This window comes from Myxine glutinosa, unplaced genomic scaffold, assembly GCF_964187855.1.
Source record: "Myxine glutinosa unplaced genomic scaffold, kmMyxGlut1.1 SCAFFOLD_937, whole genome shotgun sequence".
Taxonomy (NCBI): Eukaryota; Metazoa; Chordata; class Myxini; order Myxiniformes; family Myxinidae; genus Myxine; species Myxine glutinosa.
In genome coordinates this window covers 100,828-115,793 of record NW_027617032.1, presented here as the reverse complement: position 1 = coordinate 115,793, position 14,966 = coordinate 100,828, and the positions used below count along the sequence as shown (strand labels likewise).

The 14,966-nt window shown below is 45.3% G+C and overlaps 1 protein-coding gene across 1 annotated transcript in view; it reads left to right on the top strand.

The window, feature by feature from the left end:
- The window catches only part of LOC137431473 (complement C3 alpha chain-like), a 65,898-nt gene that overhangs the window by 30,764 nt on the left and 20,168 nt on the right, over window positions 1-14,966 (top strand). Inside the window, exon 6 of the mRNA XM_068122829.2 lies at window positions 5,753-5,836. Coding sequence (XP_067978930.2) covers window positions 5,753-5,836 — 84 coding nt within the window. The remainder of the gene's footprint in view (window positions 1-5,752; window positions 5,837-14,966) is intronic.

The following is a 14,966-nucleotide window of genomic DNA, read 5'->3' as shown; positions in this document are numbered from 1 at the left end:
GAATACCTTTGGCTGCGGCTTCCCCTTCGCTCCCACCTTTTGTTCATATATGTGTTTTACCGTCCACCAAACAGTGATGACTCCATCTACATCTCGCTGTCTGATAATATGGACAAACTTCTATCTACCCATCCCAACTCTCTCTTCCTCATATGTGGTGATTTCATTTGTCACCATGCCAGTTGGCTGGGTGTGGGTACTTCTCTCACTAGCCATAGCTCTTCAGCAAAGGACTTCTGCGACTCACTGGGACTGACACAATCTGTCAATTTCCCGACCCGGATCTCAGTCAACGGAGCATCTTCTCTTCTGGACTTGTTATGACTAACTTCCCTGAAAATGTCTGCTGCTCTTCTTCTGCTCCAATCGGCTCATCTGATCATGTGCTTGTTAAAGTGGACATCTCTTTGACCATTCTCAGAGAGCCTCCTCAGCGTCGACGAATCTGGCAGTTCACTCAGGCCAACTGGCACGGTCTTCAAGCGGCCATTAATCATCTGGACTGGTCTCCCATCTCTACCGCCTCTGACATCAACTCATCCTGGGAATTCTTCCAAAGTGAATTGCTTTCTCCCAAGCCTGGTGTTGGCTTAGCGGTTAGGGTGCCGGCTTGGGATCCTAGGATCCTGGGTTCGAATCCCGGTCGATCGCTGAATTAACGCCAGGGGGGTTGACTCAGCCTGTCATCCTTCCGAGCTCGGCAAATTGAGTACCAGCTTGCTGGGATGAATGATCCCGGTGTGTACCCCGGTTTAGAATAGGTACACCGTATCCCTGTGCATCGTAAGAGGCGACTCAGGGTTGGCGTCAGGAAGGGCATCTGGCCATAAAACATTGCCTCAAACAGGGAACCATGATTGTCATGGGGCCCGCAAGGCTAACCCCTGCTCCTGCGGGGAAAATGGCCTTAAAACCATCATTCATTCATTCATGCACAGATTTATCCCATCTCGTCTTCAGTTGTCATACCCTTCCTCCCGTCCATGGTACACGGAATCTTGTGGTGAGGCTGTTGCCCAGAAACAACTTGCTCTTGTCTCCTGGAAAGAAAATCCAACGGAAGGAAATCTCATTTCCTTTCACAAAGCCCGAAACAAGTGTGTGTCCACCCTCAGGAGAGCCAGGAAACAATATCTCTCCGTTCTCAAGACCCAACTCTCTTATCTGTCTCCCTCTTCCAAATACTGGTGGCGTCTGGTCAAATCCGTTTCTGGTGTTTGTTCCCCCTCCATCCCCTCCCTCACCTCAAACGGCCACACGGCTTACGACGCACATGAAAAAGCTGAATGCCTCAACTCTGTGTTTGCCTCTAAATCTTGTGTCGCAAACCCATCCCTCTCTGTACCCACCATACCCAGTCGTACCCAGCTGCTCCTGGACTCTGTCCTTTCCTCCTGACAAGGTGGAAAAGTTTCTGTCAACCCTCGACTCTGATTCTGCAACTGGACCTGACGGCATCAGCCCACGGGTCCTAAAATCCTGTTCTGCCGCTCTTTCACTCCCTCTCTCTGTTCTCTTCACCCTCTCTTTTGCTCAAGGTCATCTTCCATCTGCCTGGAAGTCAGCCACCATCACCGCTTTGCACAAAAAAGGTGCAAAAACAGATCCTAGCAACTACAGACCAATCAGCCTTCTCCCAATTATCAGCAAAGTCATTGAATCCATCATTGCTTCAGATATAAAATCTTTCCTCTTCTCCAATGGCTTCATCTCTGATCATCAATTTGGTTTCAGACCTGGTCACTCTACTCTGGACATGCTGCTTCTGCTTTCTCAACAATGGATGGAGGTCCTCAATGCCAAACAGGAAATTAGAGCTGTCTCCCTTGACATATCACGTGCCTTCGATGCGGTCTGGCACCCCGCTCTGCTCACCAAACTCTCCTCCTTTGGTATCCATGAAAATCTCCACGCATGGCTGGCGGACTTCCTCTCTAGTCGTAGTCAACGTGTGGCCCTGAATGGGTTTCTCTCATCTCCTCTTCCTGTTCAGGCTGGAGTTCCCCAAGGCAGTGTTCTGGGCCCTGTGCTTTTTCTGGTCTTCATCAATGATCTCTCTGACTCTCTTGAAAATCCTCTGTATCTCTTTGCTGATGACTCTACTCTCTGTTGCTCCATTCCTCATCCCTCAGATCGGCAGTCTGCAGCCTCCTCACTCTCTGCAGACCTGGACAAAATCACAGACTGGGCAAGCAAGTGGAACATGTCTTTCAATCCTGACAAATCTCACACTCTTACGATGTCTCTCCGAAAAGACCGACTGGACATCTCTCCCATCCACTTTCTGTGTAATCCTCTCCAAGATGTTCTGTCACTCAAGCTTTTGGGTCTCACTATCTGCCATGATCTTTCCTGGGAAAACCACATTTAAAATCTGGCCTCCAAAGCCAGTCGCCGACTGGGCATCCTCCGTCGTGCGAAGTCCTTCCTTGGCACACCTGAGCTCCTCACCACATACAAGGCTTTCATCCGCAGCTCAATGGAATACTGCTCTCCCCATCTGGGCTGGTGCTCCTGCCTCACACCTATCTCGTCTTCACGCTGTTGAAACCAAAGCGTTCAGAATCATTGGGATCTCCCGCGATGAAGCTAACTCCAAGGGCCGTTCACTCACTCACCGCAGGCAGGTTGGTGGTCTTTCCGTCTTCTACCAACTCCTCTCTGGCCTTGCCCCCCAGCTCTCTCTGGGCTCTGTCCCCCAAATATTCCTACAGGTCGCACAAGATCTGCCTGCAACCCTCTTATGGTTCAACTGCCAAAATCAAGACTCTCTGCTCACCTTCACTCCTTCATTCCTCTTTTCTCCCACCTCTGGAACAAACTCCCTCACTCTCTTCAATCCCACTCCACCCTCCAGGTCTTTAAAACAGCTGTTCACCACCATCTCTTATCTTCCCCCATCCAAAACCTTGATCTTTTCTACCCCCGCTAATTTCACCCCAAATCCACTTTTTTGAAATACCAACTTCTGTCCTGGAAGTCCTTGGTGTCCTTGTGTTTTATACTTCTCCCACCCTCCCCCCCCCCCCTTCCCACGACGACTCCCCCCAAGCATCTCCCTGCTCTCAAATGTTATGTTTGTGTGCTTCCCCTTCTCTCCCCATCTTGTCTTCCACTCCCTCTTTTTATATATCTTGTTTGTCTGGTTGATTTCTTTGTGAAATAAATGTTAGCTCTTTCACGAGCCTCGATTCAGCATACAAAAGAAAAAGAAAAGAAAAAAAAAAGGCCTGACATGATCTATCCTTGGATGGAAAGTGTGAAAAAATATTTGCGCCTTGTTCCTCATTTTGTTTCCTTCTTCCCAAGTATCTTGCTTTTACCTCCTCAAAATTATCCAATTTCCTTTCCTCACTTCAAAAAAATCAAAACAAACAAAAACAAAAAAACTACTTTTCACTCCAGAACGATTCTCACTTCTACTAGTACTTCATTGTGATTTTGGTTCTACATTTCCCCCCACTCCCCTCTTTTCTCAAAGGCTCCAAGCTTAATTTACATTAAATATAAATGCTTCTTACTCCTTTAAAAGCATTTGAAATCAACGATATGTCAAACCTAACACAGCACATCACCCAAAGAACACCATCCCTACTGTGAAGCTTGGTGATGGCAGCATCATGTTATGGGGATGTTTCTCATCAGCAGGGATTGGGCCATTTCAGCACCTTTATATTTTTGTTCCTTCGCTACTCCAGTGTAGCTTTGGCTGTGTGCTTTGGGTCATTGTCATGCTGAAAGGTTAACTTCCGTCTCAATTTCAGCTTTCTTGCAGAGGGTAGCAGGTTTTCCTTTGGCATTTCTCTGTATTTTGCTCCAACCATTTTCCCTTCTATCCTGACAAGTGCCCCAGTCCTTGCTGATGATAAACATCCCCATAACATGATGCTTCCATCACCAAGCTTCACAGAATGGATGGTGATCTTTGGGTGATGTGCTGTGTTGGGTTTGCACCAAATGTAACGTTTTGCATTTAGGCCAAAAAGTTCCATCTAGGTTCCCTCCGACCACAAAACTTTTTTCCACATGGCTTCCGAATCTCCGGAGTGGTTTTTTGCATACCTCAAACAGGACTCAAGGTGGCTTTTTGAGTAATGGCTTCCTTCTTGCCACTCTACCACACAGGCCAGACTTGTGAAGTGCTTGGGATATCGTTGTCCCATGCACACAGTGAACAGTCTTTGCCATAAAGGCCTGTAGCTTTTTCAAAGTTGCCATTGGCCTATTGGTGGCCTCTCTGATCAGTCTCCTCTTTGCTTGGTCATCCAGTTTGATGGGCAGACTGATCTAGGCAGGGTCTTGGTGATACCATATGCCTTCCACTTCTTATTGATTGTCTCGATTGTGTTCCAAGGGATATCCAAGGCCTTTGAAATAATTTTATTCCCATCCCCTGATCTGTGCCTTACCACAAATTTATCCCGGAGATCTTTTGAAAGTTCCTTGATGCTCATGGTTGAGTCTTTGCTGTGAAATGCACTACCCAGCAGAGGAAACCTACAGAAACAGCTGATTTTATTCTGAAATAATCAGAATCACTACAATTTAACACAGGTGGAGGCCAATTAACTTGGTGTGTGATTTTGAAGGTGATTGATTACACCTGAGCTAATTTACAATTGCTATTACTAGGGCATGCCCGTACTATATATAAGCTAGGACGTGCCCGTACGTGGGTGCCCGTTCCTTGCCAAAAAAAAAAAAAAAAAAAAATTTGTGTAGGGGTGTGTGTGTGTAAACATCCTAGGGCGTGCCCGTACGTGGGTGCAAAAAAACATGCGTGCAAACAACAACAACAAAAAAAAACTTTGAAACCACGTGGCAGTAACGACCACAGAACCCCCCCCCCCCCCTCTATTTACATGAATGGTTTGGTCCATTCGCAACGACCACAGAACCCCCCCCTCTATTTACATGCAATGGTTTGGTCCAAAGCGAACGGCTTGCGGTGTTTGGTAAAGAAATCGCCATAGCTCGGTAACTACTTGTCCGATTAATTTCAAACCTTGAAAAGGCACATCCTCGGGTCCCCAGCAATATACCTGGAAAGTTGCAAGTATATCGGACCCGTGGTTGTCGAGAAACAGCGGTCACAGACAAACAAACAAACACACACACAGACACACACACACACACACACACACAGAGATTACTGGAATTATAGATAGATAAGGGGGAAACACCTGTCCAACCAAGATATTCTAGTTTTGTATTTTTAATAAATTTTCTGAAATTTGTAGAATTTGTTTTTCACTTGGAAGTTGTGGGTTACGATGTGTAAATAAAGGTGGAAAAAGTCTGATTTAATGCAATTTAATTCCAGGCTGTAAAGCAACAAAAGGTGAAAACTTTTAAAGGGGGTGTAGACTTTCTATAGGCACTGTATGTACACCTATTGATATGTGATAATGCACATATTGTACGTCATTATATATTTTATACGTCACACATTATACATATTATACACACACACACACACACACACACACACACACACACACACACACACACACACAATACGTGATTATACATATTATACATGACATATTATACAATATACATATTCACACATACACACATACGAAGGTGGATACTTTGAGACCGGGGAGGGCTCCATTCCACCTTCTGAAACCCGTATATGGAGAGAACAATCAACGACACACACACATCAAATTAATTTGCCCGTTCATCATTTGATTCAGTCTTGATTTTCTTCTTTCAATAAAAATGGTGGTGTCATCGTTTTTTGCAGCATTTAAGATCAAGATAGATGACATCAAACATCAGTCTGGGACTACTATTTTAAGCGCAACAGTAGTTGAAACATTGAAAAAAGGTAAGTAATTGGGATTGATTTGAGATTGCCTGTATCAAAGCCTCGAGTGATGTGCAGAGATATGTCCCTGAATTCCATTCGAGTCTTCGTGCATACACGTCCATTGTTAGGTTAAAAGATGTAACATGCCCATGGTAAAATAGTCGAGGTGGAAGCTGAACTGATGATTAGAGATTAGAGAGATTAGATTCCCATGATTAGAGAGACGAGAGAGAGTTGTCGAGTAGATAAAACGTGAGATCTGCAGCAATGATAAATTCCCTCAGGTTGTAATTAAAGTTTTAAAACTGAAAACTGTTAAATGTATTTTTTTTTTTTTTTTTTTGTATACTGAATCGAGGCTCGTGAAAGAGCTAACATTTACTTCACAAACAAATCAACCAGACAAACAAAATATATAAAAAGAGGGAGCGGAAGACAAGATGGGGAGAGAAGGGGAAGCACACAAACACAACATTTGAGAGCAGGGAGATGTGTGGAAGGGAGAGGGCTTGGGGGGGGGGGGAGGAGGCGTTTGAAGGGGGGGGGGGGGGGGGAGGGAGAAGTATAAAACACAAGGACACCAAGGACTTCCAGGACAGAAGTTGGTATTTCAAAAAAGTGGAATTGGGGTGAAATTAGCAGGGGTAGAAAAGATCAGGGTTTTGGATGGGGGAAGATAAGAGATGGTGGTGAACAGCTGTTTTAAAGACCTGGAGGGTGGAGTGGGATTGAAGAGAGTGAGGGAGTTTGTTCCAGAGGCAGGAGAAAAGAGGAATGAAGGAGTGAAGGTGAGCAGAGAGTCTTGATTTTGGCAGTTTGACCATAAGAGGGTTGCAGGCAGACCTTGTGCGACCTGTAGGAATATTTGCGGGACAGAGCCCAGAGAGAGCTGGGGGCAAGGCCAGAGAGGAGTCGGTAGAAGACAGAAAGACCACCAACCTGCCTACGGTGACTGAGTGAGAGGCCCTTGGAGTTAGCTTCATCGCGGGAGATTCCAATGATTCTGAATGCTTTGGTTTCAACAGCGTGAAGACGAGCTAGGTGTGAGGCAGGAGCACCAGCCCAAAGGGGAGAGCAGTATTCCATTGAGCTGCGGATGAAAGCCTTGTATGTGGTGAGGAGCTCAGGTGTGCCAAGGAAGGACTTCGCACGACGGAGGATGCCCAGTCGGCGACTGGCTTTGGAGGCCAGATTTGAAATGTGGTTTTCCCAGGAAAGATCATGGCAGATAGTGAGACCAAAAAGCTTGAGTGACAGAACTTCTTGGAGAGAATTATTCAGAAAGTGGATGGGAGGGTTGTCCAGTCGGTCTTTTCGGAGAGACATCGTAAGAGTGTGAGATTTGTCAGGATTGAAAGACATGTTCCACTTGTTTAACAAGTCTGTGATTTTGTCCAGGTCTGCAGAGAGTGAGGAGGCTGCAGACTGCCGATCAGAGGGATGAATAATGGAGCGACAGAGAGTAGAGTCATCAGCAAAGAGATACACATGATTTTCAAGAGAGTCAGAGAGATCATTGATGAAGACCAGAAAAAGCACAGGGCCCAGAACACTGCCTTGGGGAACTCCAGCCTGAACAGGAAGAGGAGATGAGAGAAACCCATTCAGGGCCACACGTTGACTACGACTAGAGAGGAAGTCCGCCAGCCATGCGTGGAGATTTCCATGGATACCAAAAGAGGAGAGTTTGGTGAACAGAGCGGGGTGCCAGACCGTATCGAAGGCACGTGATATGTCAAGGGAGACTGCTCTAATTTCCTGTTTGGCATTGAGGACCTCCATCCATTGTTGAGAAAGCAGAAGCAGCATGTCCAGAGTAGAGTGTCCAGGTCTGAAACCAAATTGATGATCAGAGATCAATCCATTGGAGAAGAGGAAAGATTTCATATCTGAAGCAATGATGGATTCCATGACTTTGCTGATAATTGGGAGAAGGCTGATTGGTCTGTAGTTGCTGGGATCTGTTTTTGCACCTTTTTTGTGCAAAGCGGTGATGTTGGCAGATTTCCAAGCAGATGGAAGATGACCTTGAGCAAAAGAGAGGGTGAAGAGAACAGAGAGAGGGAGTGAAAGAGTGGAAGAACAGGATTTTAGGACCCGTGGGCTGATGCCGTCAGGTCCAGTTGCAGAATCCGAGTCGAGGGTTGACAGAAACTTTTCCACCTTGTCAGGAGGAAAGGACACAGAGTCCAGGAGTAGCTGGGTACGACTGGGTATGGTGGGTACAGAGAGGGATGGGTTTGGGACACAAGATTTAGAGGCAAACACAGAGTTGAGGCATTCAGCTTTTTCACGTGCGGAGTCAGCCGTGTGGCCATTTGAGGTGAGGGAAGGGATGGAGGGGGAACAAACACCAGAAACTGATTTGACCAGACACCACCAGGATTTGCAAGAGGGAGACAGATAAGAGAGTTCGGTCCTGAGAACGGAGAGATATTGTTTCCTGGCTCTCCTGAGGGTGGACACACACTTGTTTCGGGCTTTGTGGAAGGAAAAGAGATTTCCTTCCGTTGGATTTGCTTTCCAGGAGACGAAAGCAAGTTGTTTCTGGGCAATAGCCTCACCACAAGATTCCGTGTACCATGGACGGGAGGAAGGGTATGACAACTGAAGACGAGATGGGATAAATCTGTGCATGAGAGAGAGCAATTTATTTTGGAAGAATTCCCAGGATGAGTTGATGTCAGAGGCGGTAGAGATGGGAGACCAGTCCAGATGATTGATGGCTGCTTGAAGACCGTGCCAGTTGGCCTGAGTGAAATGCCAGACTCGTCGACGCTGAGGAGGCTCTCTGAGAATGGTCAGAGAGATGTCCACTTTAACAAGCACATGATCAGAAGAGCCGATTGGAGCAGAAGAAGAGCAGCAGACATTTTCAGGGAAGTTAGTCATAACCAAGTCCAGGAGAGAAGATGCTCCGTTGACTGAAATCCGGGTCGGGAAATTGACAGATTGTGTCAGTCCCAGTGAGTCACAGAAGTCCTTTGCTGAAGAGCCATGGCTGGTGAGAGAGGTACCCACACCCAGCCAACTGGCACGGTGACAGTTGAAATCACCACATATGAGGAAGAGAGAGTTGGGATGGGTAGATAGATGTTGGTCCATATTCTCAGACAGCGAGATGTAGATGGAGTCATCACTGTTTGGTGGACGGTACAACACACATATGAACAAAAGGTGGGAGCGAAGGGGAAGCCGTAGCCAAAGGTATTCCTGGGGGTGAGGCGGAGAGAGGGCAGTGCAGGGCGAGTGAGGAAGAGAGTTTTTTTTATAAAGATAGCAACCCCACCTCCAGGACGAGGCTCAGGTCTATCATACCGGAGGAGGGAGTAACCTGGGAGAGATACCAAGGAATCAGAGACATCATGAAGGAGGAAAGTTTCTGTTAAGCAGATCACGTCTGGTTTGTCAGAAGCAACCTGTATGGAGAGATCAGACAAGTTTGAGCGAAGGCCCCGGATGTTTGAGGTCCATACTGTTAAGGAAGAGGAAGGGGGAGCATCGGATACAGAACAGGGGGGGGGGGGGGGAGCAGTAGGGTAAGATGTGGAAGAGGAGGAAGAGGTAGGGAGAGCTGTTGAAGGTGTGTCAGAGATTACAGAATAGCTTGGAGAAAGGGAAGAATGGGGCGGACAAAAGTTTTGATGGTGATTGGGTGAGGCGCAGTGAGGTGTTATTTGACGAGGGGGAAGAGTGAGGCAGAAGGTTGAGGGAGATGAAGGTGAAAGTTGGAAGGGGGAAGAAGCGGGGAGGACGCTTTGAGGAGGAGGGGTGAGAGGGGAGTCTAGGAGGGGAGGAGCGAGGGAGAGTCTCGGAGGGGAGGGGTGATGGGGAAGTTTTGAAGGGGAGGGGTGATGGGGAAGATTTGGAGTGAAGGGGTGACGGGGAAGTTTTGGAGGGAAGGGGTGATGGGGAAGATTTGGAGGGGAGGGGTGATGGGGAAGTTTTGGAGGGGAGGGGTGATGGGGAAGATTTGGAGGGGAGGGGTGAGATTGGATTTTGAAAAGTATACGATTAATGGGAAATGAAAATTTATTGCAAAATGAGGTTCTTGAGACATTCGAGTCAAAAATACGTTTGAGGACGCTGAAGGATCGGTGGAGTGCTGGAGAGTTTAGGGAATGAATGAAAGATGCACTATAAGAGATGGAATTTTTTTTTGGAATGAATAGATTTGGTGAGCAAGTCGAAAGCATCCTTTTATAGAAGAAGAAGAAAAAGGTGTTATAGAATATGACAGAATACAGGTCTTCAGGGGACAGATTAGACATTTTTTAACAACGTGATCACGTGATCACAAACAACGTGGTCGAAAAACGAACGAACGAATAAGAACGAATAAGAACAGACGGAAATATTTTTTTGGTTTTTTTTTTTTTTTGAGGAGATTTTAAAACAAGGAAGTATGGGGTGAAAAGACCGGGAAAACCAGAGACCAGAAAGTAATTGCAGCGCGATCGAAGAACCGCTGAGACAAAAACAAAGCCTCAAGCCAAGGTCGAACACGGTAGCCTAGTACTACACTAGGCCTCAGAATACGCGATACGAAAGACCGACGATTCTGTACACAGGTATGAAAAACCAACACCAAGAATACTATTAAAGACACATCAATAGTTACACACACCGAGAGAAAGATACAGTTTCAACAAAAACACAATTGTGAAAAGTTATTTAACTTCGAAAGCGTGCGCGCATGGACAGCTTTTAAGAGACGAGACCTCCAATCTTGCGCATGCGCAGATCGCATGCGCAGGTCTCAGACTCTCTTAAAGATATGGAGACACACCCAACTTGAAAAAACTGTTTTGGGAATGGGCAGGAGTATTGCATCATGGGAGAAATCCATTCTTCAAATGGAACATTGAAACACCTCTCCCATCAGTCTGCCTTTATATATATATATATATACACACACATATACAGTCACATGAAAAAGTAAGTACACCCCATGTAAAGTTTTGACTTTTTCAACATAATTCAACATACAGCTATTTGATCTTCATTTCAAAAATATTGATAGATAAAGGTGATATAATACGGTATAACAAATATCATGAAACATTTACATTTTGTAGTCCATCATATGATTTAAATAAACATAAACGCAAATTTCGCATATGGAAAAAGTAAGTACACCCTTGGCTCCAATAGGTGGTATTGCCCCCTTTGGCAGAAACAACCTCATGTAGGCGTTTCTTATAACTGTCTACCAGTCTCTGACATCGACTGGGAGAAATTTTTGCCCACTCCTCCATGCAGAATTCTTTCAGCTGTGTGATGTTTGAGGGGTTTCTTGCATGCACAGCTCCTGTCAAATCCCCCCACAATATCTCGATGGGATTTGGATCCGGGCTTTGACTTTTCCATTCCAGAACCCTCCATTTCTTTGTTTTCAGCCATTCCTTGGTGGATTTACTGGTACTAGGGCATGCCCGTACGTGGGTGCCCGTTCCTTGCCAAAAAAAAAAAAAAACGCTACCCGTACGCTCTACCCCGCCCGTACGCCCGTACGCCCGTAAACAAAAAAAACAACGCTCTTCGCTTCCGCCCTTCGCTCTGGGAGAAATAATCCGCATAAGAAATCGAGAAATTATTATTTTCTCCGGAAGAAATCGAATTATGAACCGTAATGGCGCACGCGCTCGGCTCGGCTCGCAACAACGCGTTCTGTGATTGGCTGCCGGAAGTGAAGTCTTCACTGTCCGGAAGGTCGCAAATCGCAGTTACGATGAATCGCAAATTAGTTTTAATTAGTTTTAAAACATAGTTTAACGCCAACATAGTTTGCCAACGTGAAATAAATGAATACGCTCTCAAATGTGCCGTCCGAGGCAGAGTCTGTTCGGCACGTTCGGCACACGTGATAGCTCGCTGCTCTCTGATTGGTTGAATCGTTTTTTGGACATACCTCGGTAACTACTTGTCCGATTAATATGAAACCTTGAAAAGGCACATCCTCGGGTCCCCAGCAATATACCTGGCAAGTTTAAAGTATATCGGACCCGTGGTTGTCGAGAAACAGCGGTCACAGACATACATACATACATACATACATACATACATACATACATACATACATACATACATACACACAGAGATTACTGGAATTATAGATAGATGTTTCGGGTCATTGTCATGTTGCAAGGTCTACCTTCGGTTGAGCTTCAACTTTCCGACAGATGGCCTCACATTATCCTCAAGCACCCTCTGGTACAATGAAGAATTAATAGTGGATTCTATGATGGTGAGCTGCCCAGGCCCTGATGCAGCAAAACTGCCCCAAACCATAATATTTCCACCACCATGCTTTGCAGTTGGTATCAGGTTCTTTTGGTCAAATGCTGTCTTTGGTTTCACCAAACATGTCTTCCAGTACTGTGTCCAAATAGCTCTACCTTTGACTCATCTGTCCAGAGCACGTTGTTCTGGAAGTGCTGGTCTTTGCCTAGGTGTTCATTGGCAAACTTTAGTCTTGCCCTGATGTTCTTTCTGGACAGCAAAGGTTTCCTCCTGGCACACCTCCCATGTAGATCAAATTTGTGCAGCCACTTTCTAATGGTAGACTAGTGCACTTTGACATCAACAGTGGCAAGAGCTACGTGTAGGTCCTGTGATGACATTCTGGGGTTCTCAGAGACTTCTTTCAGCATCTTGCGGTCTGATCTCGGGCTGCACTTGCTGGGGCGGGCTGGCCTGAACAAGTTGGCAGTTGTTTGGAATCTTCGCCACTTTTAGATGATCTTCCGGACAGTCGAATGATTGATTTCAAATTGTTTGGAGATCTTTTTAAATCCCTTCCCAGACTCGTAGGCATCTATAACCTTCTTTCTAAAGGCCTCAGAGAGCTCTTTTGATCTAGGCATGGTGACGCCGCACACTTCAACAACAAAGAGCAAACCAAACTAAATGTCTGATGTTTAAATAAGACAGGTTCCTCCAAGATCCTCTCTCACGATGTTGTAATCATTTGCACCTGAGCTGGTGCACCTGATTCTAATTTTAGGTATTTGAAGTAGTGATAAATGTAGGGGTGTACTTACTTTTTCCACATGCGAAATTTGCATTTATGTTTATTTAAATTATACAATGGACTACAAAATGTAAATGTTTCATGATATTTGTTATATTATATCACCTTTATCTATCAATATTGTTGAAATGAAGATCAAATAGCTGTATGTTGAAATATGTTGAAAAAGTCAAAACTTTACATGGGGTGTACTTACTTTTTCACGTGACTGTACATCTATATATATATATATATATATATATATATATATACAGACTTGGCATTTAATATGGAATATTTTTTTTGTGGGGGTGAACTTACTTTTCAAGTTGACTTAGAACTAAAAGTTCATTGGAATTATGTTGAAATTATTCTAGATTTTGTTAATGCGACCTTTAAAAGAAACAAAAACCAGATTTGACATTTCGAAGCAAATAAATTGATCCTTGAAAGTGATGTAAACTGATATTGAACTCAATTCACGGACAGTACTGTGTTAAACTTATGTACGTTTTCCAGAAGTATTTCTTTATTTTGCACATTAGCCAAAATTTTTTTAACAAAAACAAAAGCTAAATTATGACTGGGATTACGGACAGTAAAATTACAGTTTAGTACGTCGTGTATCCCCCACGAGCATTCAGGAGAGCACGTACACGTTGAGGCATGCTGTTCACGAGATTTGCCAAGGTTTGGACAGGAATCGCTTGCCATGCAGTGACAATAGCCTGCTGCAATTCACGCACAGAGGTAGGCTGCTGGTCCAAGTTGTCGATTTGATTTAATTTGCAGTTAATTCTGCCCACAATTTCTCTATCGGATTCATATCCGGGGACATGGCAGGCTGCTCCATATGCTTTACACCACGGTCAGCAAGAAAGTGTTGGATCATGCGAGCACGATGAGGCCATGCATTGTCATCTTGGAGAACAAAGTTTCCTCGAAAGGCTGAACAAGCAAATGGAAGCAATGTTTCTTCCAGAATGGCCCTCTACTTGAACTGGTTCAGGTTTCCATTCAGAACAACCAGGTCAGTTTTGCCCCCTGCATGAAAAGCAGCCCAAACGGTCACCCCACCACCTCCAGCTTGGACTCTTGGCACTATACAATCTTCGTTGTCGTCTTAATGCACTTGTCTGCGCACTCGGACATGGCCATCTTGACGATAGACCAGAAATGAAGACTCGTCACAAGATCACGTGATTCCAGTGTCCTGGCTGCCATTGACGGTGCTCTCTGGCCCACTGCAATCGGCGCTGGCGGTGTTGTCTTGTCAGGCGTGGCTTTCTCAGGGGACGCCCGGCACGATAGCCTGCTTGAACCAGTCGTTGGTTGACTAGCCTTCTGGATACAGGCACATTTGTCAGTTGCTGCCACTCAGCCCGAAGCCGATTAGCTGACTTGGTACGGCCATTGCGGACTAACCGGTGCAGCTGGCGATCATCTCTCCTTGTGGTTCTGCGGGGACGTCCTGGCCTCGGTATTGGAGTAGGGACACCCCTTTGAGCATTTCGTTTCGGGATCTTTGACACCTGACCTTGAGTGATGCCATACTGCCGAGCAATAGCACGTTGTTTCATGACGGAATTTCGTAAAGCCACCACTCCATGACAAACAGCATTGTCGAGTTGACGGACCATCTCCAGAGGAAGCGGCAATAACTTTTGTGGACGTGCAGCAGTTGTTTTCCACTAATACAGAACGCAACAACCTTTATATACCCGATTGTGAAGGCAATCATCAAATGTACCTGTCCGTACATTTTGTCACGCCACCTGTGATACAATCCTGTTATTGACTTCTTGCTGCGACAGACAATCAGTGATATGGTTCTTTCAACAAAGAAATCACCGAAGCGTAAAAGAAACTCACCAGATTGAAATACTGAGTTCAGAAAGGAAACCCAAGTCAAGAAAAAAAAACAATTCCATATTAAATGCCAAGTCTGTATATATATATATACATATACAAGGCTCTAAGCTCATGGAGGAGTATTTCAAAAAGTTGTGGATGACCTGTGACAAAACTTGGTGGATGCGTTGTGTAAGTGAAAAGAACAAGCCGATTAGATTTTGGTTCATGTCCGGATCCAGATCCAACCTATCAGTGGGATACAAAAGGTAAATTGTTCAGCTG